General features: G+C 35.9%; 1 protein-coding gene and 1 long non-coding RNA gene across 9 annotated transcripts in view; both read left to right on the plus strand.

Moving 5' to 3' along the window:
- Nucleotides 1-10,097, plus strand: part of LOC110740948 — an 82,881-nt gene extending 72,784 nt beyond the window's left edge. Inside the window, exon 2 of the long non-coding RNA XR_002516297.2 lies at nt 9,355-10,097. This is a non-coding gene — a long non-coding RNA (uncharacterized LOC110740948). The remainder of the gene's footprint in view (nt 1-9,354) is intronic.
- A 2,495-nt stretch (nt 10,098-12,592) lies between these two features.
- The window catches only part of NYAP2 (neuronal tyrosine-phosphorylated phosphoinositide-3-kinase adaptor 2), a 320,701-nt gene continuing 308,412 nt past the window's right edge, over nt 12,593-24,881 (plus strand). For 4 of the 8 annotated variants that reach the window (XM_021924051.2, XM_021924049.2, XM_021924046.2 and 1 more), the window contains exons 1-2: nt 13,273-13,929; nt 21,726-21,963. In XM_021924051.2, coding sequence (XP_021779743.1) covers nt 21,743-21,963 — 221 coding nt within the window. In that variant the 5' untranslated portion in view covers nt 13,273-13,929; nt 21,726-21,742. Of the gene's footprint in view, nt 13,142-13,272; nt 13,930-21,725; nt 21,964-24,881 lie in introns of those variants that run through there. The other 4 variants (XM_021924042.2, XM_031651555.1, XM_031651554.1 and 1 more) reach the window with 3 other exon arrangements.

Here is a 24,881-nt window from a genome sequence, read left to right on the forward strand (position 1 = left end):
TGTACGGCCATAGGAAGTATAATAATAACAACAATATGAAGAAGAAGGAGGAAAGAAAGAGGGAAAAAGAATGAAAGAAAGAAAAAGAAACAAAGAAAGGAAGGAAGAAAGAAGGAAAAAGCCTATTACCTCTATGCTATACATTATTCAATAAGCAGCAGTTATTCAATGCCTACTGATTGTAGCTCCTGCACCAGGTAGCTGTTGGGTATCCATGTCTTCAAAAGTTTTTTTCACTTCCAAAATCAGCTCTTCACATTTCCTTACCTCTGGTGATATTTATGCTTGGCCTGATTATCTGTACTTCCTTCAGATCTATTGCTGGTCTCTTAGACTTTAGGTCAAATGTGACCTAAACTTGGAAAGCAGTTGATTTTCTTTCATCCTTGACTTTTCTAAGGCTAGTTTATTTCATTTCCCAAGACATGACTTTCTATATATTGTTTGATTGTTTGGCATTCTATTTCATATTCATTTATTTCAGACATAGAATGGAGAAAAACTAAAAGTTGAAGAAATTTTTTAAAATATAAAGTTTCCATAGCAAAAAAATTAATAAGCTATGTTGCCTCCACATTTCATTTCTATCATTTTGCCTGTACTGTTGTTTAGATACTTACATAGTGCTGGTCAGATTAATTAGGTGATTATAACCACAAACTTTGGTTTTGTTGTCAGAGTCCTATTTACTAGCAAAATGATTAAACTAGTTGATAACCTAGAAGTTAGAATTCACGTGTATATGAATACAGATATCTTGCATTGAATATTTTAGTGAACCTCTGTTAAAGACTGAGCTTAAGTGAAGAAGAGAATGGAATTCCAGAAACTATTGTGGTTCACGTGGGAAAACCACTTGGGGAAAGGACTCTGCTCAGCACTCAGAGGTCACTCATGTAGACACAGAATTGGTTGTGCCTGTACACATGAGTCTGCAACACCTTCTACAGTCTTCCTTACTGAGGCCTGAAACACCTTTAAACACAACAGAGCTTCATTCAGTGGTGAAAAATGAGGCTGGGCAATCCCATTACTAGGTATATACCCAAAAGATTATACATCATTCTATTATAAAGACACGTGCACATGTATGTCTGTTGCAGCACTATTTACAGTAGCAAAGACTTGGAACCAACCCAAATGTCTATCAGTGAGAGACTGGATAAAGAAAATGTGGCACATATACACATGGAATACTATGCAGCTATAAAAAAGGACGAGTTTATGTCCTTTGCAGGGACATGGATGAAGCTGGAAACCATCATTCTCAGCACACTAACACAGGAACAGACAACCAACCACCACATGTTCTCACTCATAAGTGGGAGTTGAACAATGAGAACACATGGACACAGGGAGGGGAACACCACACACTGGGGTCTGTTGGGGGCTGGGGGAAAGGGGAGGGAGAGCATTAGGACAAATCCTCAATGCATGCGGGGCTTAAAACCTAGATGACAGGCTGATAGGCGCAGCAAGCCACCACGGCACATGTACACCTATGTAACAAACGTGCACGTTCAGCACATGTATCCCAGAACCTAAAGTAAAAAAAAAAAAAAAAAAAAAAAAAATGAAGCTGGGGCTTTTGGGGCCTGAGGACATACCTGAGTGCCCACTGAAATGTAAATGACTGTTGGCTCCTTAAGAAATAGTTACTGAGGGCCTTCTCTTTGCAAAGAAACTTTCTGAATACTTGGGATATAAGCTGAAAAAGAAAATCACTTGGGAGGCTGAGATCAAGAGGATTACTTGAGCCTAGGAGTTCAAGAGCAGCCTGGGCAATATAGTAAGACCCCATCTCTACAAAAAGTGTTTTAAAAATTAACTGAGCATAATGGTCTACACCTGTGGTCCCAGCTGCTTGGGAGGCTCATGTGGGAGGATCGCTTGCACCCAGGAAGTTGAGGATGCTGTGAGCTGTGATTGTGATCATACCACTGCACTCCACCCTGGCTGACAAAGCGAGAACCTGTCTTGAAAGAAAAAAGAAAAAGAAAAGAAAATCAAGTTCCTTACTCTCCTAGAATTTTATCTTAACAGCAGAGATAAACAATTAATTAATAAATGAGTAAATATATTAAGATAACATAATACAAATACATGAAAGGTACTAAAGGCAGGGCGCGGTGGTTCATGTCTGTAATCCCAGCACTTTGGGAGGCTGAGGCAGGTGGATTACTTGATTGCAGGAGTTTGAGACCAATCTGAGCAACATGGGGAAACCCCATCTCTACTAAAAAAATACAAAAGTTAGCTGGGTGTGGTGGCATCTGCCTGTAGTTCCAGTTACTCTGGAGAGTGAGGTGGGAAGATTGTTTGAGCCCAGGAGGAAGAGGTTGTAGAGAGCCATGACCATGCCACTGCACTCCAGCCTGGGTGCCAGAGCGAGACCATGTCTCAAAAATGGAAAAGAAAGGTAATAAATAGGGCAACAGGAGCTAATGTTTTGCATCTTGCAAATATTAACTCATTTAATTATCACAACTCTGTAAGGTAAGTACCCTTGCAACTTTAATGATGAGTTGTTGAACCACAGAGAAATTAAATCATTGTTCAAGATTACACAGCTAACAAAGACTAAAGCCATAATGTAAACCTGGTTTAATCTAGCTCTACAGCCAACTGGGTAATATGAGAGACTGGGGGTGGTGTTCATGAAAGAGGTTGGAGAAAGCATCAAAGATAGACACACAGGTATCTGGGGGAAAAGCTTCTCAAATAGAGGAAGTCATGAGTGCAAAACTGGAACTAATCTGTCTGGCCTAATCTGTCTCATATCCCAGTGGATATTTTAGTGCCTCTTTCTCTGTACAAAATTGTTTACTCTTTAATTTACTCCTTAATTTCCATTTGAAATCCAGTAGTTTATTCTTCTTAACCTCCTGGAAAGAGAGCTAAGGAGAAGATCTGTGAATGAAGATAAAGTGTTACACACTAGAAGAAATGAGTCCTGAACACTCAAAGAAGCAGTGCTGTGTTCCTAGGCAAGCTGCCTGACTTTCTGAGCTTCGTTTTCCTGATCTGTTTAATGAAGGGGTTAGACTAGATTATCTCCAAAATCCTGTTTCTATATTTAAATTTGACCTCACAATAATGGCCAGCCATATAGAGAGTACTACAGAACAATTAAACTGAAATTTTATCTGAGAGCACCTTTAATTTAATTTATAGTCAACCTAGAGTTAAAAAAAATCAGGACATGGAGGAATATAATTGTGAATTTATTATTTTGTTGATTGTCAAGTTTTGAGAATGTTAGGTCCTCATGTTTTACTTTAGTAATCAATTTCTTGTGGCCACTTCATATGCCTTAACATTCTCTCAAATTGCTATACTTGAATTAACTAAATGAAGTGAGGAAATAGACTTGGAGAATATACTGTAGGCTGCAGCTGTCATTTGTTTCTTCCACTGTTCTCTAATTACTGATGGGTATTTTCAAATACATATCAACTCTGTGTGAGCTTAAGGAAAACTACAGTGTTCCCACTTTAGGTGAAACAAGCTATAGTATTTTATGTGACAGAAGCCGAAAAAGTGGGCAAGACTTGGCTCAGCATCAAGGAAGCCAGTCACTGAAAACCAATCTGCCCCCAAACCTGAAGGACATCATCTCCTAAACTCTGTTTTAAATGTTTTCATTAGGCAGGTTCTGTTTCCACCTGCAATCCCCTGCTTTCTTTATTACTTTGCCCCAAATCCTATCTGCCCAATACACTCATACTTACTTTTGAATTTTTATCTCTTTGTTGCAGATACTGCCAACTTGGTAATGCATTGGAGGCATTTCTATTCCACAAATCCTCCTGCCTTCTTATTTAAAAATTAAGTGGAAACCCACAGATTCCAAAGGCTCTTCTTTCGGGGGTAGTTTTGCGAAGATAGGATTTTACATTTCCCTTAAAATTACCATATGAAAGTGTTGTAAAAAGAGTACACACCTATTGGGGAGACCTAAGCAACACAGACATTTATTTTTAAATAAAAAATAGACAAATGCCAGATATAAACAAAATTATGCTATTTTTTTCTATAATATGCATTTTCCTCTACATGTAATAGTTGCATAGCCTTAGACATCACTTCAACTCTGTTTGCCTCAATACTCTAATTTTTAAAATGAGAAGAATTAAAGTGCCTATCTCTTAAAATTAGTGTGGTGATTGAACGATTTAGTTAATATAAGTAGGGCACATAATAAACATTGTGTATGTGCTTGCTATTACTGTTGTTATTGTGAATATTATGTTTGTGCAAAAGCATTATAGGTATGCACATGTTCTAAAAGATGTTCTTTCCTAGGTAATACAGTTATTCAATAAATTTTCATTCAAGAATTCTTATATAAGACACTGATCCATATGCTGGGATGCAAAGATGAACAAGCACATACAAGGTTCTTATTCTCATGGGACTTGCATCTTAGTAAGGAGAAACTAATAAAATTACCAGTAGTAAGAATATATCCTACAAATGTGTGTGTAAACAAGATCATTCAAATGGTGGTATGTATTTGCAATGGAATGTATCCAGTCGATGTAATAAAGGGACTGGTGGCTTTCATTTTTAGACTGAAGGATCAGGAAGAAAATATGGATAGAGAAAGGACAGAGAGCCAGGCCTGAGATCTGGAGCATTCCGACACTTAGAACTTAAACAGAGGAGGGAGTCAGCAAAGAAACCAGGAGGAAGAAGGCATTGAAATAAGAGGAAAAACAGAAGAATCCAATGTCATGAAAGACAGGATGAAACAGTATTTCAAGTGAAATAGTAAAGGAAGTTAAATGGCCACTCATGAACTAATGGGTGACTTGGCAAAGGCAGACCTATTACTGATTATCTTTCCATGTACTTTCTTATTACTATTATAACATCTACTGAAATATCAGTTATCGTGTTATATAGCACATTTTCTTTATCTAGTCTATCATTGATGGGAATAACATGCAGACATAAAAAGGAATGAGACCATGTCCTTTCCAGGGACATGAATGGAGCTGGAAACCATTATCCTCAGCAAACTAACACAGGAACAGAAAACCAAGCACTGCGTGTTCTCACTTATAAGTAGGATCTGAACAATGAGAACACACGGACACAGGGAGGGGAACAATACACACTGGGGCCTGTCATGGGGTGGGGGTAGGGCGAACATTAGGAATAATAGCTAATGCTTGCTGGGCTTAATACCTAGGTGATGGGTTGATAGGTACAGCAAACCACCATGCCACATGTTTACCTGTGTAATAAAACTGCACATTCTGCACATGTACCCCAGAACTTAAAATAAAAATTAGAGAAAAGATCAGCTAGCATTTATTGATAGTTATTAAATTCTAAATATAGTTATTTTACATAGGCTTTTACATATAACTAATTTAAACTTCAATATAAATGTGTAAGTTTATACTATCCTTATTGCTGTTTTCAGAAAAAAAAATTGAGGCAGAGAGAAATTATATATCTTTCCCATTGTCACATAGTTAGGTTACAGGGTAAGCAGTACACTAGCCCAGTGGTTCCTTCTCAGAGCTAATGCTCTTGCCCTCCTCACAATACCCACATTCACATAAATGAATATAGACCTATATTATGATTTTAATTGTTATATAATATCTTTCACTCTCCTGTTTTTAGACATATAGGAAGCTTTAACATTTTTGCTATTCCAAACCATGAGTAGTCTCAAACATATAGTCTGGCACACTTACCATGTCCTGAAAGTAAAATTATTATTTCAAAGACTGTGCACATTAAAAAATTGAAACTATCATATTTCCTCACATTTTGGTTGTGTGCATTTACACAACTATTCATTTCTCCACATTTATGCCAGCATGAGCTATTATGAAAAACTAAGACCCATTGTTGATTTAATTTTCATTTTATTACTATAAGGTTAAACATATTTTTTGTATGTATTTGCCATTTCGATTTCTTATTTATGATTGACCCCTTCCTTTTCTTTGCCCTTGTTTAGTGCTATGGTGTTTAGTTCTTATTTATTTATAATAAAATATAGAAATACACAACTGTTAACTTTATTTATACTCTTTTCCTACTTAAATGTTTTACATTTTTAAGAATAATAGCCTCCAGCTCCATCCATGTTCCCACAAAAACATTACTTCATTCTTTTTCGTGGTCGCATAGTATTCCATGGTGTATATGTAGCTCAATTTCTTTATCCAATCTGTCATTGGTGGGTGTTTAGGTTGATTCCATGACTTTGCTATTGTGAATAGTAATGCAGTGAACATTCACATGCTGTATCTTTGATCTATATTCCTCGGAGTATACTCAGAATGAGACTGTTGGGTCAAATGGTAATTCTGCTCTTAGCTCTTTGAGGAATCACCCTACTGCATTCCGCAATGGTTGAACCAATGGAGGAACAGAAAGCCAAATACCACACGTTCTCACTTATAAGTGGTAGCTAAATGATGAGAACTCAAGAACACAAAGAAGAGAACAACAGACAGTGGGGTCTACTTGAGGGTGGAGTTTGGGAGGAGGGAGATGAGCACAAGGAAATTATTGGGTACTAGGCTTAATACCTGGGTGATGAAATAATCTGTACAACAATCCCCCATGAAATGAGTTTACTGATATAACCAACCTTCACATGAACCCACGAACCTAACATAAAGGTTAAAAATAAATTTTAAAAAAAGTTTTACATTTTTATGTATTCAGTTTTCTTTGTTATCACTTAGTTGTTTCGAACTTTATCTTTAGTTATCTTGAGATGGACCATCTCTACTCTAAGATAATGTTAAAATTTATTTTCGTAAATTACTGTTTTCATATACAAATATTTCAGACATCTAGAGATAAATTGTTCAATATGGTAGCCATTATTTACATGTGGATTTTAAATTTAAATTAATTAAAATAAAATTTTGAATGTGATTCCTCAGTCATACTAACAAAAGTTTAAGTGCTCAATAGCCATGTGTAGCTAGTGGCTATTATATTATATTTTATTTTCTCAGGGGCTGGCCCTCCTTACACTGCCCAGCTAGCCTTGAATTCCTGGGCTCAAGCAATCATCTTGCCTAAGCTTCCCAAGCAGGCTGACTACAGGTTCATGCTACTGCATCAGGCTAATGGTTATTATTTTCGACAGTGCAGATATATACCATTTTCATCATCAGAGAAATTTCTTTGAACAGTTTTACTCAAATGTTAATATGTATCCCCGATCACCTAGACATATGTTATAATGCAGATCCTGACCCAAATAATGTCATGGACTATGTGCTTGTGTCCCCTCAAATTCATATGTTGAAACCCTAAATTCTCAATGTGATGATATTTGGAGATGGGGCCTTGGGGAGGTAATTAGGTCACGGGGTAGGGCCCTGAAGATGGGATTAGTGACTTTATGAGAGCTAGCTGTCCCTCTCTCTCTCTCTCTCTCTCAATCTCTTCCCCACCCCATGTGAGGACACCAGAAAGAGAGCCTTCATCAGAACCCAAGCATGTTGGCATTCTGAACTCAGACCTCCACTCTGTAGAACTGTGATAAACTAATTTCTGTTATTTAAGCCACCTAGTCTGTGACATTTTATTATAGCAGCCTGAACAGACTAAGACAGGCAATTTGGGGAGAGACCCAAATTGCATATATAATGAGCTGATGCTGTAGGTTCTTAGACCGCATTTTGTTTTGCAAGTGTCTAGATTTATTTGCATGTAAGGAACTGTGAAAATTCATTGTGTATGTATGCATTTCTCTGTTTTTCAATTTTATTATTTATTAATATGCAATGACATATTTAATGCTAAATACCTACAGTTGTATATATTTTCCCTGCACTTTCTAACCTATACTATAGATTCACAATCAAGTCTTGTGCCATACTACAATAAAATCAATAAAGCTTTGCAGGATGTTTTAATATTTAGTCAAGAACATCTCTGCCAATAGCTTTTCAAGGCCTACAAAACAGTTTTATTTAAATTGGAATTGCATTCACTCTAGTGAATTTAGTAAGAAGTAATTGTTTATTAAATTTTTTCTTCCTATTCAAGAACAAGGAATTTCTATACTTTCCCGAATCTTTTTTATGTCTCTGTTTTGGATTGAATCTTTGTGTCTGCCTCAAAATCCATACATTGGAGCTCTATGCCCCAGTGTGATGGTATCTGGAGATGGGGTATTTGGGAGGGAATACAGTTAGGAAGCAGTCAAAAGGGTGAGGCCACTGTCATGGGATTAGTGTCCTTATAAGAAGAGGAAGAGACTCTGTCTCTCTCTCCCTCCCATGTGAGGACACACAGCCAGAAAGCACAATTTGCAAGCCAGCAAAGAATCCCTGACCAGGAACCAAATCTACCAGCACCTTGATCTTGGCCTACCCAAGCTCCAGAACCGTGAAAAATAAAATTCTGTTATTTAAGCCACTCAGTCGATTGTATCTTGTTTTCAAAGCCTGAGTTGACTAAAACTGTATCTTAGAAGAATCTTACTGTTTTCTCTAAATATGATCCTTAGGTTTATATATTCAGTTGGTCTTCCTATGGAGCAATTTTATTATTTCTAGCAAGTTTTAAACTGGTTATTTTGCATTTTTAGTTAGAAAAACTATGGAGTCCCTTTGGAAATATTTTTCTTCCTCACTTACTTGGAATTTAGTTTGGTTACTTCTATATTTAAATTTCCATTTATACTTTTATTTTAAAAAAGACAATCTCATGTTCATTATATGGGTACTTTTGAATTTTCTACTTCTGCAGAACATGTCATCAGATGAGATATGTAGTCATGCATTCATTCAGAAAATCCCTACCACTGACTAGACACAATCTATACACTAGGGCCATGGGAACAGAAAGGAAGGGCTCCACTCTTAAGGACTGTTAGGCAAAAACATTTGAACAATGAAATAGGAATATTTGGTAGAGTATAAAAAATTCATGACTTTATTTTTAATTATACTGGATATTTCATAATACAGAGAGAAAGCATCCAGTTTGAATGTGGTAAATTAGGACAAACTATGAGGGTAAGATATATTTGACTTTTGAAAAGTATAGATATTATTCATTCAAAGAAGAGAGATGGTTGGTTGGAGTGGGGGTGTCTGATTCACTAGAATATATGGATCCTTGTTTAGCAATATTTTTATCATTTTTAGTATAGCGATGAATACATTGATGGTATTTCTGAAATCTTTACTAGACAATATCTGTTGGACAAAACAATGGAGGGATATTGGGATCTAGTCTTAAGTCTCTTGTCATGGGAATATTTCATTTATTGCCAGTTTTCCCCCTTGGCACTATAAATGCAGTTTTTTGTGTATTATTAGACCATAAATCTTTTACTTTTTCTTTCTTTTTTAGCTACTGAGTATGCTGCATCTTGGAGCACCCATATTGCCATCTGCTGCCCCACGACCCCTAAGTCATATGTGCGACTTCTGTCGACGTCTACGTTGTTACAGGCAAAAATCACGAGGAGCATATGGTTTTCATTCTACCAAGACTTTCATTTCATGCTGTTACCAGAAGGGTTAGAAATCCTGATTGGATGGGAAGGAGATTAGCTTTTTCCCTAGTGGAATAATTTCATTATAACAGAGGGGTCACCTCCCTAAGCTAAATGTGAAAAGAATAATAGAAAGAGTACAGATCATGGGAAAAAAAAAAAACAAAACTAGAAAGGCTTTGTAATAAATTTTGATATGACTTCAGAGAGTACATCCTCACTTCATGTATTTGAATAAACCCTTTAAAATTTGGATAACTAGATTGTTCTATTTCAATTCCCACTTTTCTCATTTACATCACTTTTATACATCAAGCACCTTCCACTATCTGGCTGATGTGTAGAATAAGAAGCATTTTCAGGGCGCTGACTCTTCTGGTCTATCCAAGTTCACTGAAAGGACCTATTTAACCCCTAAAACATCAAACACCATTAATACAGTGTAACCAAAAGAGCTAAACTCTACCCTGACTAAAGAACTTTAAAAGAAATATCAAGTCATCAGGTATCTATCTCAATGACTTGTTTCTTATCGACATCAGAAACATCCATGTATTTTATAAAGATGCACAAGAAATAAACCAATGCATGAGTATAATTTGAGCTTTTTACATATCTCTATACCTTTATTCCTGATATGAGGATTTTTAACTTAAAGTTTTTCCAATGCACTTTTCTCCGGATACTATTGAAATGAGTAGAGGTGAGTTCTGCATTTGGCTCTAAGATGACTTGCAAGAGTAAAGATCCTTTGCTGTTTCATTCAGTGAGACCTAAAGTAGTTCTGGGGTCCTTCTCAGCATGATCCTCAAAGGTTTTTATAAACTCCTATACACTAGTATGTCTCCAGAGAAGATATTGCCCTATCAGTGACATTGACACCTAGAATGAGGAAAATGTGGGATTGAGAAAATGGGATTGGTATAATGTGATGATTCTCAAGCCCTATTCTGTAATATAAAGAGAAAAAGAAAGAAAAAGAAAAGAAAGGCAGGGAGGCAGGAAATCAGGAAGGAAGGAAGGAAGGAAGGAAGGAAGGAAGGAAGGAAGGAAGGAAGGAAAGGAGGGAGGGAGGAAGGGAGGAAGGGAGGGAGGGAAGAAGCGAGGAAGGGAGGAAGAAAGGGAGGGAGGGAGGAAGGAAGGGAGGGAGGGAGGAAGGAAGAGAGGGAGGGAGGGAGGAAGGAAGGGAGGAAGGAAAGAAGGAAGGGAGGAAGGAAGGAAGGAAGCAAGGAAGGAAAGAAGAAACAAAAGGAAGGAAAGAGGGGAGGGAGGAAGGAAGGAGGAGAGGGAGGAAGGAAGAAGGGAAGGAAGGAAATGAAGGAAAATATATATTTTCCTAAAGTTGAAAATATAAAACTTAAAAGACCATCTATTGTTATAAGTATGCTTTCTCTATTCTTCTAATATAAAGAAGCCTCTTAGTTTTCGAATTTTTGTGGTAAGGAAATGGCAAATTCTTCATTTTTTACGCTTGGCAACTGTATGTCTGCCTCTCCTCATTTTGTTTGGATTATTCTGGTGCATGAAATCAAGGGGACTGAGAACCACTGTACTGGCCAAAGATGAGGTGACCTGCAGTCAGCCCAGTGACTTTGGGTCTTAATCCTAATGAGGCAATAAACGTGAGCTTGGAAGTAAGTCAGTGTACTTATCTTGGCAGTATTTTTCTCATATATAGAAATGGACTTTACACTACAGCTTATCCAAACTCTCTATAGTTCAAAATATAGACCTCTGGACTGGCAAAATTATTGGTCATGACAAAGTATTTCCATTTTCTAAAATGTCTGTCAATAATTTTTTTTTTTGTAAAGAATTTTTTCCACCTTTGGTCATGTGCTGAAAGACAAAATCTATGAGAACACTTCACTACCAAAAATTATGGCACATTAGTAAACCTCTTGATCACAGTGTGGTGGCTGTTACTAGTTTATAAGTGGTGCTTGAGGCAGTTTTCAGCAATGTGCTAGGTATTTAGAACCTTCGTAAGACAGAGAGAGAGAGAGAGAGAGAGAGGGAGAAGGAGAGCATTGGGATGGGGGAAGAGAGTATGAGAGAGGTGTGACCTCTTCTGTTTCCCATTTGTATTTCTCCTCCTTCTTTTCTTTTCATCTATCTAATCTTGCAGAATCCTTCTTAAAATTAAACAGATATCCTGTTCCAACCAAAAGCTAGATACACAAAGACCAAGAAATAAGTGATGAGCTTCAGGAATGAACTTCAGAACATGTGAAATCGAAAAGCTTTATAGTAATGTAATATGTTGATTTTATTTTTCCTCAGGTACTTACAAGTAAAAGAAATATAATTTTAAAAAATTATAGCGTAGTCTCAGGTGACATTTAAGAATTAGACAGGCGAACTTAAGTTTATTTTTGTGGTCTGTCAATGCATTAAAAACTAAATTTAGAAAACTATTTTCTAAGACATTGGTTATGAATATAGATGTTAAAAATAACTCTTGGGAAAATCAACCTGCAATTGAAGGTCATTTACAGTGAGTTACTGAAAAAGAATGTGAGGGGAAAAAATCAACTGGTCACTATCAAATAATAAGCACATCCCCTCCCATCAGAATTGCTTTTTTTAGCCCATATCAATCGGAAATATATTGTATATTGTTCCTTTTATCATAGTGCAAAGTTAATAGATTATAATATGTACATTTTAGTTTTCACTGAGGAGGAGCAAGTATGATAAAAACTTTGAACTTAGTAAATATAAATACACACAAACACACTCCCATATATAAGTTGTGGTATATAACATGATATATATGTATATATTCAGTAGAGTATTAAGAACAGAATGAGGAGAGTCCTTGGGAAATATCAGAAATAGAATGACTTTAATTTTAACGAGTCTATAGGAATTAATGACATACATGTCACAATTATTTTGCATCTTATTTTAGTTAAAAAAATATGCAGTCCGAGTGAGACCTTTGTTCCACACACGTGTGTACTGTGCATGTTCTTTCTAAGTGGGCTAGTTTTGTTCTCATGCCATGGGAGCAGGTGGCATGAAGCTGTTTTGATGAGGTTAAAAGGCTCCTCCCCTATCTCCCCAAGCAGCAGCCTGAAGTACGTCAGCAGTAATTGTGTGCATGGCTCGGCTGTGCAGGGAGGGTGGAGGCAAAATTGATATCAAATAAAGGTATCAAACTGAGATCTAGATGTTCCATTTAAGTTGTTGCTCATTTTCATTAGCCACACCAGGGATGAAATGCTTATAACTTAACCATTCTCTGTAGTAAGAACATTTGTTTTCAATGGATTTATATTTTTCCTCTCCATAAAGACTGAATTAGTGCTATAGTGAATATAAATGAAGGGTGTTTCTTTACCCTCTTTTCCTTTTATTATTTACTAATCAGACTTCAGCTCAGTTAGATAAAAGAGAGAGGTTCTGTTGCCTAGATGTGAGGCCTTTAATGAGGATGGGAGCCCCCAGGGAGCCGAAATCCAAACTAGAACGATGCCGCTTTCCGGTTTCTTGCAATTTCTTCAGTTGCTTCTTCTCCCTTTTCCAATGGGCCTAGTGAGCAGGAACTATCCAAGGTGCTAGAACGCTGGCAGCCTTGCCGTTCAATGCAGACGGATTGCAGAAACAGAGAAGAAAGATTACTGCTTATTTCAGAAGGTAGGTTCTTTGTTTCAGAATCCCTGATTAATCAGCAGCAGCTTCAACAGACTAAGGCAGCTGGAGAGGAGAAAGAGAAGCAGGAAGGGAGGGAGTCAGGGGCAGGGAGGGAGGGAGGGAGTGGAGGGAGAGAGAATGAGAGAGAGAGAGCTGGTTGTCACGGGGGAGGGACTATGCCACAAGCTGGGCTGCTCCAAACCTTCTGTATGTAAGTGGCAATGAGAAAGAGCATCTTTTTGGCTGAAAGGAGACATTTAGAAAGGATGTTTCTGATTTTTTGTTTTCATTTATTTTTGTCTTCGCAGAATATAATCAAATGAGGTACCTTAGTCAGCTTGGTGATTGCTTCGGGTCTTGTAATCATCTGTGTAGCAAAGTGGGTAAAATCATTCAATTTCTTCCCTGCTGGACCTGGAAGGAGAGGGGTTGTGTGTTCATCCCCACCCATTAGCTATGCCCTCTTTTCTCCGAATGTCGATTTAAGGAAGCAAGCACCTGTCTTCTGCCACTGCATCTTCCTAGCAAACTTTAAAGGCCATTTTATCTGATAGGAAGGACATCGAGAATGCTCTGATCTAGTGATGAAGAATCTCGGAGTCGACACTTTTCCCATCCTGACACAATGCACTTTAATTGAAGAAACACTGAGCTGAACTACAAGTCTATCTCTTATGGTGCTGGATTACTCCTACAGAACTGCCCTGAGATCAACCGTGAGAGAGGGCTCTGACAGACACAAGTCACCTTCTGGTTATTGCACTTAGCTCTCCCTGGGGACTTAAATTTTGGTATGTATCTCATTTTTCAGATTCTCTAAGCATGCTAATTGAATCCAGCACTAAATAGATCAAGCAATCTAGTGGTAAAATGGAATGGATTTTAGTTAGGGATACTTAATGCTGAAGTTTGCATGCCTTATTAGGTGGAGCAGAAATAAAGCCACAGTGAAGGCATCCAGGGCTTTAGTGAGCCTGAGGCTATTTTTACTCCCTTACCCACTTAGTTACATTACCATGGAAATGGTTAAACTAGATTTTCATTAGTAAAATAAGCCATGTTGAATTATTAAAAGCATTGAAAATGTTTTCCAGGGTATTAATTGGCATTCAAGTTATGCATGCTAGCTATTTATCTGCTGTTCTATACCATAAATATTTTACAACAGTCTCTTAGCACATTTGTGTCAGCAGTGAGAGCCCAATTTTACATTCTCAGGAAAAAAAGACACAGTACCCCCCAAAATTCAAAACTACCAGACAAACAGCAAAGCTGACACTGCTTCTTCCTGACTGATTAGACACTTTGAGAAACATTTTTTAATACTATTCAATGTCAGAAAGATTTTATTAGTCTCATCACAATAAATATTTTCTGTAAAACTTTAGGTGGACTTGTTTTACTTGGGACATGTTCTTATTTTGTTGGGGTGTCTCCATCCTAATTTTTCCAACTACTCAGCAATATTTTAAATACAAGACATGTGGGTATTTCATATCTGGAAAAACTGTTACATAAAATAGTATTTTTCACTATCATTAGGAAATACTAAAGTTGTTTTGGTACCATAGAATTTGATTTTTTTTCTAAATATAGCCAAAAAATAATGAAATTCAAATGAAAGGGTTACATGATGTAGTTTTAGTCATTTTAACATCCAAACATTTATAACCAAGTAGTGTGGAATAACAAATATAGAGAAAGAGTTAAAATTAAGTCTCTTCGTAATTCTTCACATTTTAGACAATGTTCCTATTTATTTTATATATTGTCAAGCAAGCACCAATTATACAAAGTAATGAGAAAATGTGGTCCATAAATGCAGAAATTATTTTGTTTTCCTATGGAAAGTGCAACATACATGAGCCAACTCAGCAAAGAAAGGGACTATGTGAAGGACACAGATAGTTTAGAGAATTAGTGGAAACAGACCAGAGAAAAATATTGCAACCGCACAAGGGACAGTGGAGAAGCCTGAGAACTTGAAGCATCTGTCAAGTTTAGAAAGAGAAGTGTAAAAATCCTAGACACAAGAAGGTTGGCTATTGTTTAAAAAAATAAATAAATTATAGACTCCCAATTCAATTAGATGGTTCCCACTGTAGCTCCAGTCAGCAATTTATTAGACTGACTACATCTACTTTGCAAATAATGCCTTGTAAGCATCTGGAACCATTTGGCCCAAGACTCCAAAAAGTATCTCAGCCACTGGCATTTTGCTTGAGTCTCTAATATTAATGGAAATGTACAATCCCTTTACACCATGGGCATACAGCACCATGACAACCTGGAAGATGAGGGGGAGATACCAATTCATGATGCTACTGCATTAACACGATTTATGCCTATTTTACTCATTTTGGGAAGAGAGACCGTGGAGAAAAACTCACTGCAAAGTAATCTGCTTTCTGAGAAAAAAGCAATCAGTGTCTTTGTAGTCACTTTAGCAAGCTTTCTTGGTTGTAACTTCAACATTTCCCATTTTGGGCAGAACAGCTGCATTTTGATGACACTGAGAATGAGAAAATGAGTGTGACCATTTGTGGGGTAGGGAGTAGGATTTCAAGCATAATCAAAGTGAAATTATAGGAGTAATGCTTGACAAATTATAAGATTTTTATCAGAAAAAATTTGACATGGTTTACATGTGTTATGGGTTATAACCAGGCTAGCCTGATGATTTGGTCCTATGTGAAGTCAGCAAATTTTAAATATTAATTTGCATATGTATTTTACATATGTATCAGAAGCCTGATTATTTAAATACTTACATTTTCATACACAATGTGTTTTCAAATTGGTTTGAGTACATGCAAAACTTGTAAAAGATCTTTTTCTCCTGCTGAACAAAAACAACAAAAATTAGTCGAAATTGCCTTGGGAAACTTTTATTGGATCAATAATATGAGGAAACAAAAATAGGATTGTCTACCTCAAAGAAGATGCAATGATTGGAGTAGGAAAGAAACTCAAATCTTAGTAACTCAAATTCTAATAACTTCCTCACAGCACTGAGACAGGTGTGGTTTAAAGAGCTCAGAAATATATAAAGGTGGAGACTAGAAAACTTTCCCCTCTGCAAATAAAATAAAAACACAAATGTGAAGTACAATAAAAGTAAAATATTTAGCTTTCAATCAGGATATTTATTCCATTCTATGTATTGTGTTCTTCTGGCTGGTCACAAGTAGCATTATAATAATCGTACAAAATAAACTATCTTATTATAGCTATAAGATTATCTTGTAGGATTAACTCTGGCCTAAAATTAAGAAAGCTTCTCATAGAGCTTCAGGTATTAGGATTAGGAATCCACTCTCTCCCAAGACAGAGCCTTTTCTCTCTCCACCACTTAGTATATATGGCAAATAACCAAGTTAACAGAGTTGTCACAACTTTATATCTTGGAAAATAAAAGTTTCAGATTCCAGGTAAATACCTTAATAAAAGATAAAAGGACCTGTGCCTATGAAGGCTACTGGACTAACTTACTCAGATGATACTAGTACCTATAAAGCTCTGCTTTTGGTAAATGGAGATAAATTGCCCATTGGAAGGCTCTGCCTGACAAATCAGTGTACATATCTATTCTAGCCAGTCCTTATAGAGCTAGAGTGCTTGATATAACAATGTATGAAATTATACTCATGAAGAAATTTGTTCTGAAGCAAAGGGAAGAGAAATGCTTAACCATGCATGAGAAGGAAGATGGCATGCCTAATATTTATCTTACTCTTTGTACACCATTGATTCAACAATATCTTGTAATTAATCAAAAACCCTCTATACCATGGGGAACTCAATCTTGATATTAGTTGGTGCCACATTAAATACCCTCTGGTAGATTGAGACCACACACAACTGATACCTTAATTTACAATGGGAATAGTCCACATAAATCTATAATCTTAGTTCAATTCTTTTGCATACACATGTTTCTCAAAAATGTTGCTTTTTTTAAGCTTCGGAACTAAGGGTCACGTAGTGTCTTAGCTTCTTGACTTCTCTGGATGGAAGCAGTAGCAGGAAACTATAGAAAAAGAAAAAATGACGTGTTTTTTAAATGTTTTAATGTTTCTATGAATTCCATTTGGACATACCATACTTAGCTTATGCTCCACATGTGTATATAATGGGTAGTTTTATTTCAGTGGAAACAATTGTAAAGAAATGGAATGTTACCTTCAGGTCTAGGTTCAGCATTGGTAAAGTATAATGATGGCCTTGCACAAAAGAAAATAAGAAAATGGTTAACTCAATAAACAGTTACATGCTTAGCATTTAATTTATGGTAAGAATTCCATCAGTTTAATTTGGTGCAATTTAGCTGGGTGGAATGAAATTTCAAATTTTGAGAAGTGTCACAGTATTATACAAAGTGATCTTTGTGAAGGGTGTGGTCAACATGATGTAAATAACAAAGTGAAAGAATAAAATAAAGCTGAACAGTTAACCATACAGCTGTGTGAAAGCCAACATCTGTAACTTACATTAGAATGGCTATGATTCTAGATACAGTAATCTAAAAACTTAAAGAAAAAGAGTCTTTTATGAATGCAGAATACCACAGTGGAGGAAAGGCAGAGAAAGGGAGGATGTGAAGGTATCTGTAGATTGTACAGGAAATCTGATCTCGGTCATTTTAGGTGCTTTCCCAGGAGGGTCCTGACACAAATTTTAAATGTTGGCCACAAATTTCAAGGAATGTACACACAGTGTTGCACTACTTGTATCAATATTGTGCATTGCAAAGAGAATACCTCTGTCTTCTAAATGAAGACCAAAGATGCTCATTTTCAACCAATGCTCAGGGAGCAGGGAAGGGGCTAAAATATCTAATTTGTTTTGAGCAAAAATGGCAACAGACTCAATGAAATCAATTAAAGGGGATGAACTCAATTAAAAGGGATGCCTATAGAAAAGCCAGAGTTCCACCTTAGTCTCACCCACTCTGTTGTCACAAATACCCCATGCACCAGTTAATGGTCGTTCAGTAAGTCAGACTCCCTTACTTACTGAGACAGAGCTAAAGATGCTACCTGGAGGAGAGGGGCCATTTGCCTCTTAACAAATACGGTCTTCTAGGATGCCAACATAGGATTAGATGTTCGAGGCAAGCCTTTATAAAATTCTTGCATACCTTATTGTCATTTAAGGACCACAAATAAACTTGACTTAATATCCAACAGTCAAAATGCAGCCAACTTTTTGGTGGTTTACAACATACCCTATTCAATATCTACCTTAGGTGTAAATGCAAATTTCCAAAAAACAAAGAGATTTGTGGTTGTACCTGTCTGTGGGTTCTCACTGCTTTGAATTGGTAGCAGTTGTAATGAAGTAGACAATGAACATAAGGTTGTCTTTTCTCTAGTGAGGCCATGAATCTATTTACTCATAGTTCAGTTGCCTGAGAAACACTTCTGGCTTGGAAGGGTGGAGATCTAGGGTTTGAGAGATGGGATGAGCTTCATAGTCCATATGTTCCAGTTTCTTTATTTTCTTTGTTTTCTGGATGTAGACAATGGGGGACAATGGTTATGTGGAGCTGTCCATATATATTTGATTGGGGGAAGAATGTACGAACTCCTAACCTGGCTTCCATTTACAAATGCATGTTGAAGGAAGTTGCACTACAATAAACATTGTACTTACCTTTGTTTCAAAGTAAAATTACATTTATCAAGGGGTTATATTATTATTAAATATAATTCTAGCCATGTTTAAGAATTGTGAAACTAGCAATAATGTTATGACTATTAATAATGGTTAAATTTATGGAATTTGCATTTCTAACTCAATACTCACAACATGAGTCTATTCCAACCACTATTTTTTTAATGTGGAAATTGTAGCTGAAAAACGTTAATTAAGTTGTACGAAGTCTTAGAGCTAGAGGTGCCTTCACTGGGGTTTATAGGCCATTCTGCCAGCCTCCTTATCCATGCTCTTCAGGACAGCCTCACAGCCTCCTCAATATTACAAACTATTATACTTTTTACATGTGGACAAGTAAACAAAGAGGTGTGATGTTTAAACATTTATCGGGCCTGTGTTCATTTTCAGAGACTAAACACAATCGTCGAACAATGTTTCTTGCTCACCCTTAAAAATAGTGAAAATAAAACGTGTATGACCAACTAGTGAAGTCCACCTAAATCAACACTAGTCAAAAGTAGTGCAATTATTTATTTATTTTGCTCTAACACTGACATGAAGACATCTAGGGGGACACAATTCTGCCTTCGTGAGGACTGTTCATAACACGTGCTCAACAAATACTCGAATAAATGAATGGTCATGGAATTTAATACTTTTCTAGAATTAGGTGACAGGAGCATGTGTACAAACATTTATCCAATTTTCATTACTTTGAAGTTTTACTAGATGTGATGGTTCATTTTCATCTCAAAAAAATTGATCTCCATTTTCTTTTAAATGCATCTTTCTATAGTGTAAATACTTCATAATATTATTTAATATTTTCTCAGAACAAAAATAATTTAAATTCCAGCCAATTTGAAAGACTACTTAGGAAGATAATTAGTTTTCAGAGGTAAACAAGTAGCCCTATTGATATTTGGAATATATAAACTGTGTAGGAATCTCTGGTGTCATTTTGGTTGGAGGAAAACTTAAGGAAAAAAAAAAAAAAACTTTGGGTAATAACGCCTTATTCAATTGGGAAATATACAATTTTGCTAGAGGGCAGGAAGGAGTGATCATCATCCAGCCGGAGGCATTATCTCTAGAATTCTTGTAATAGTGACTTGGCTTGCTTAACTTGGGTAGAATTAATTGTCATGAAGTTATGCTGATCATTTTTTATCCAGGCACTAGTAAGGACTAGTGCTTAAGTCCTTGGTAGAAGTGAATTCCTGACAATGGCAATGCTTTAGCTCTCTGAGAACCATTTTCTTGTATTTTTCCCCAAATTGCAATCATTTGTAGCATTAATTTGCTATTCTTAATGTCCATCACATAAGCATCTAATCTGACAGACTGATATTAAAATACAATTCAATTACACCAGATAGTTGGAATTAAAAGGCCGTTTCATTTGCTAACCCATTACAGCTTAACATAAAACAAAACATACAAAAACTTAACATAAAAATGAAGAGTTAACAAACAACCTTATCTAGACTCCAGTTTCAATAATTTCTTACATAGGAGAGAAAAATCCTTAAATTCAGCATGGGTTCCAAATCAAATATGGATTGACTGGCAGCTGAAATGCTAATAAAGTCTGATGAGAAGTAAAATTTCCATAGTTATTATCCAGATTTTGGAACATGATTATACCTGTAAAAAAATCAGAATGAAAATTATTTGTAATTGAAAAAGCGAAAGTCTGGGAGTTTTACATCAAATAGTTGGGCTGATATTTTAAAAATATCTTTCTAAGTCTTTTAAAGAAAGTAAAACATGCAAGGGAATTGATAACTTTTGAATGGAGAATCTTTTCCCCCTTGTTAATTGACTTTGCTTTTGGTTTTTTAATCTGATCCAATTATACCAGTTTCTTATACCACAATTAATATGCAATTAGTACAGTAAGCCTTCCTTCCATCCATCTGTCCATCTACCCATCTAACCACACATATACATTTGACATTACTATTGCTGCCAGTTCATACTTTTTAATGATAATATTAGCTAATAGTATTACATACTTACTATTGTTTAACTCTATTCAAAATTATTTACAGTCTTCACCTCTCCTAACCTTCACATCAGCAGGAGGTAGGAGTTAATACTAGCATCATTTTACAGTTGAGAGTAATATATACTAATTGAAATTCCTATGCTTTTTTGTTTTGTTTTGATTTAATTTTGGTTTCTCAGTAATCCTTTCTGAGGCTCAAGTTTTTAAAACTTCATGTAACAGTGAGACAACAGTTGTCAATACTTGAATTACCAGACTGGTCAGGATTAATGTGGTCCTAGTGATCTATGATATGTTAGTTGTAGTATGAAGGCATTATGGAGGACCATTATGGAGAGGAATGAAGAGTTAAAAAGGATTCTTTTATAGACCTGTTATATTAGAAATGTGTTTTTCTTTTACTACTACTATATTTTGCATAAATAGTTCATATTCATACATTTTAATTTCAAAAATTAAGGGAAGCACATATATGTACAAAAGTTCTTTCCAAATGATTACATCATTTTACTTGAAATTGAACAGAAAAGTCTTTATGGCAATCAGAAATACATGAAGCTTGGATCTTATATATCTTCTTTGTGTAGAAACATATTTTAAGAAACAAAATTATTATTGTAATTATGCAAACCAAATGTTTAACTTTGCATACAGTATTTACACCTTCACATCATCTTATAGTTCAAGACCTTTGGCCTTTGTCCTGCTAGTGTTGCTACTTTAAGAGAGGATTTGCTACTCAGGTAGCACTTATTTAATATTTACTTCAAATATTCTGGTTGCAATTATTCTAGTGAGACATTTTCTCCAATCGGATTTGGTAGTAATCATTGGAGATTTGAGTTGTTAGGGATAATAAACAGCACCTTGCTTTTTTCCCCACCCTGGATAAAATTAAAATGTGTTCTCACCCTGCAGGCAGTGTTCCTCTTTACATGATATCCTCCAAGATGATGAGTTCTAATCCCGAGGAAGACCCTTTGGACACATTTCTCCAGTACATTGAGGATATGGGGATGAAGGCCTATGATGGCTTGGTTATTCAGAATGCATCAGATATTGCGCGAGAGAACGATCGCTTGAGAAATGAAACTAACCTGGCCTATTTGAAAGAGAAGAATGAAAAACGCCGAAGACAAGAAGAAGCAATAAAACGGTAAATATAAATAAAATTATTTCGAGTTTTGTGCACACAAGAAAGTCCACGAGGGCTGTTAAGGCTGTGATGTTGTCGCTTGGTCAGAAAAGGTCTTTCAGAGTCAGTTAGACCTGGCGAGAGTATATGAAAGTGAACCCTCAACTATAACAAAAACACCACCCACCCTGCCAATATCATCCTTAGTTAACAACAGTTATTTCCTTATGTGTGTGCATATGCAGCTACAGAGGGGATGGGGAAAAATTCAGTTTCCTCTGAACAAAAGCTTATGCTCAATAACCTCTTGGCAAAGGCGCAAGGGAAAACACAAACCCTTCAATAGCCCAAGTTTGATGAAAATCCCTACCTTTAATGGCCTTTGATTATAGTTCTTACCTTTAAATAGAGCTCATCTTCTTTCTAGATTATGGCCAAGACATATCAATAATTATACTTATGTGAGCCTCTGAACGCAGGTAGAATCCTCACGGAGTGCTCTCCCTACGCAGAATTTTATGGCTGTTAAATTTCTTGTTTGGTACCAAGTGCCACAAGGTTGTTCAAACGGAATTACTTTTATGATGCAAAACCTACCAGCTACTAGCTGATGAGCCCCAGAGGGTGGCCTTCCAAATTGAGGTTAAATATCCTAGAGTGCTGACACCAAAAGAAAATGCATATCTTTTGATTTTTTAAAAAGAATGTCACGATGTTTTCAGTTTGCATGTGTGTGTGACTTCTGGTGGTACAGGGAGACACCTGTGTCAGATGGAATCCTGTTTCTTCAATAAAGTTCATTCACTAAAATCCAGAATATAGGGACTTAATCTATATCAATTAGCTTGATAACTGAATAATAATAATATGAAAGACATTTTGATGGTTAATTGGGAGATTTTTCATCTAATCAGGCATTAATACTTTTACTTATCATCTCTGAACGCTATGATATTTAAAAAACCAAAATATTATCTTAAAATGAATTATTCATGCTTCTAAAGAAGCTAGGTAAGATCACACTACTCCAATAATTTAATTAAAAATAACTATACGGAGAGAGAGAGATTATTTGAAAGCAAAAAGCTAGAAATAGAAAGAAATGGTGTACAAGATTGTTTTAAAAGAGAACTCTTTTTTCTCCAGACTATTAAAATGAAAATATATTATCAGGTATAAAAATTGCATAATTGATCAACATTTTCACAATTGCATGTATTTATATTTAAAGTCAATTAATTTATTGTTGAGGACTATGTTATTTTGATTTCTAACCAATTTTAACTGGTATCACAATTCTTTTCTAGAGTGTATAAATGTCTTTTTAGGACATTTTTTTCTTCTGTGAAGTATTTTTGATGGACTTTTTTTGTGTGTGAGCATTTAACTTTAGTTTTATGAGTCTGAGTTTTCTAAAATTCAAAATACAAAGGATGACCTACATGTTTTTGAAAGTAACTTCAAAACGCTAAAGTCTGAAGTTTGTAATCTTGGCATTACAACTCAATAATAAATCCTTTTCTGTAAGTATATAAATAAAATTATTTTCTGGATCATTCCATTAGCTTTTACAGAACACCCAAAGTGTGCTTATCACTGTACTACTATCTTCTGTATTTCATTAACAAGCTTCAGTAGGTTTCTACTTAAAGATTCATAGTTATTAAGACAACAAAAATGGCTAATTTTTAGGTGGTTAGCTGTCAAGTGTTCAAAAAGGGGCATAACCTCAGAGGACTAAAGTCCAAGGGACTTAGGAACAGGCATTTAGGTAGATGGAGACACAGCAAAACCCTGTCATTACACAGTAAGTGAGGTCTAAGTAATCCATTTATGTGAACTTTGAGTTGATTCCTGCTAGTCTGATAAAGCAATATTTTTCAAAACTATGTTAATAGCATAAAAGTAAAGATAATTCAAATCACACATTGAATCGAAGAAGTCCCATATTATCTGGAGACTTTCACGTCTACTCACCCCATAAGCAGAAGATAAAATTTTAGTCCTACTTGAGAATAGAGCAAAAGAGAGAAGTACATCATTTTGTTGTGTCCTAACTGCTGAGAGATAATGTTGGTTTGCATTGGGATGGTAGTGGTAAAGGTGGTGTAAAATAATAAATTTATGGGCACCATTTGAATTTTCTGATGGATGAGATGCAGTAGTTGAGCAAGAGAGAAAAAAATTAATTAGAGGTGGCTCTCAGGTTTGTTCTGTTGTTGTTTTCTACTTTATTTTGTTTCTGCCTAGCCTAGCAGAAGGATGTTTCCATTTAATACAATGGCAAAGACTAAAAGGGGAGCAAGTTTAGGGTAAGTGATGGCAGGACAGGAGCTCAGCTTTGGTATGACGATTTTATGAAGCCTTTTAAATGTCCAAGTGGAGGTGATGGAGGCCGTTGAGTAAAGAATCTGGAAGCTACGCTAGAGTTCCAAGCCAAAGGTACAAATATGAGAGTTGTAGTCTATACATTTCACCATCATGAGCCGATATGAGGATAACTAGGACTTAAATTTAAATAGAGATGATAAAAGAACCCAGGATTGCCCCCTGGAGGCACTTGATTGCTCATATGATAGGTGGAAGAATTCAGTAAGAACAGTTAGTCAGAGGGGAGAACCACAAAGGAGTGTGATGCCTTAGGTGAAGTGTCAAAAGCGATTAAAGAAGAGAGAGACATTTGGCTGATACATCAAATATGTTGAAGCCTGAGAACTGACCATTGCTTTTTACCACATTTGTTTTATTAATAAGAACAATTTCATTGAAGGGCCAGGAACAAAACCGAATAGTATTGTGTTCACAAGATAATGAAAATAAAGGATTTGAACAGAATATAAATAATTATTTATAAATAACATACGTATTATTTATAAATATTTATAATTTATAAATATTTATAATTTATAAATAATATGTTATTTATAAATAGTATATAT

This window comes from Papio anubis, chromosome 10 (assembly GCF_008728515.1).
Source record: "Papio anubis isolate 15944 chromosome 10, Panubis1.0, whole genome shotgun sequence".
Lineage (NCBI taxonomy): Eukaryota > Metazoa > Chordata > Mammalia > Primates > Cercopithecidae > Papio > Papio anubis.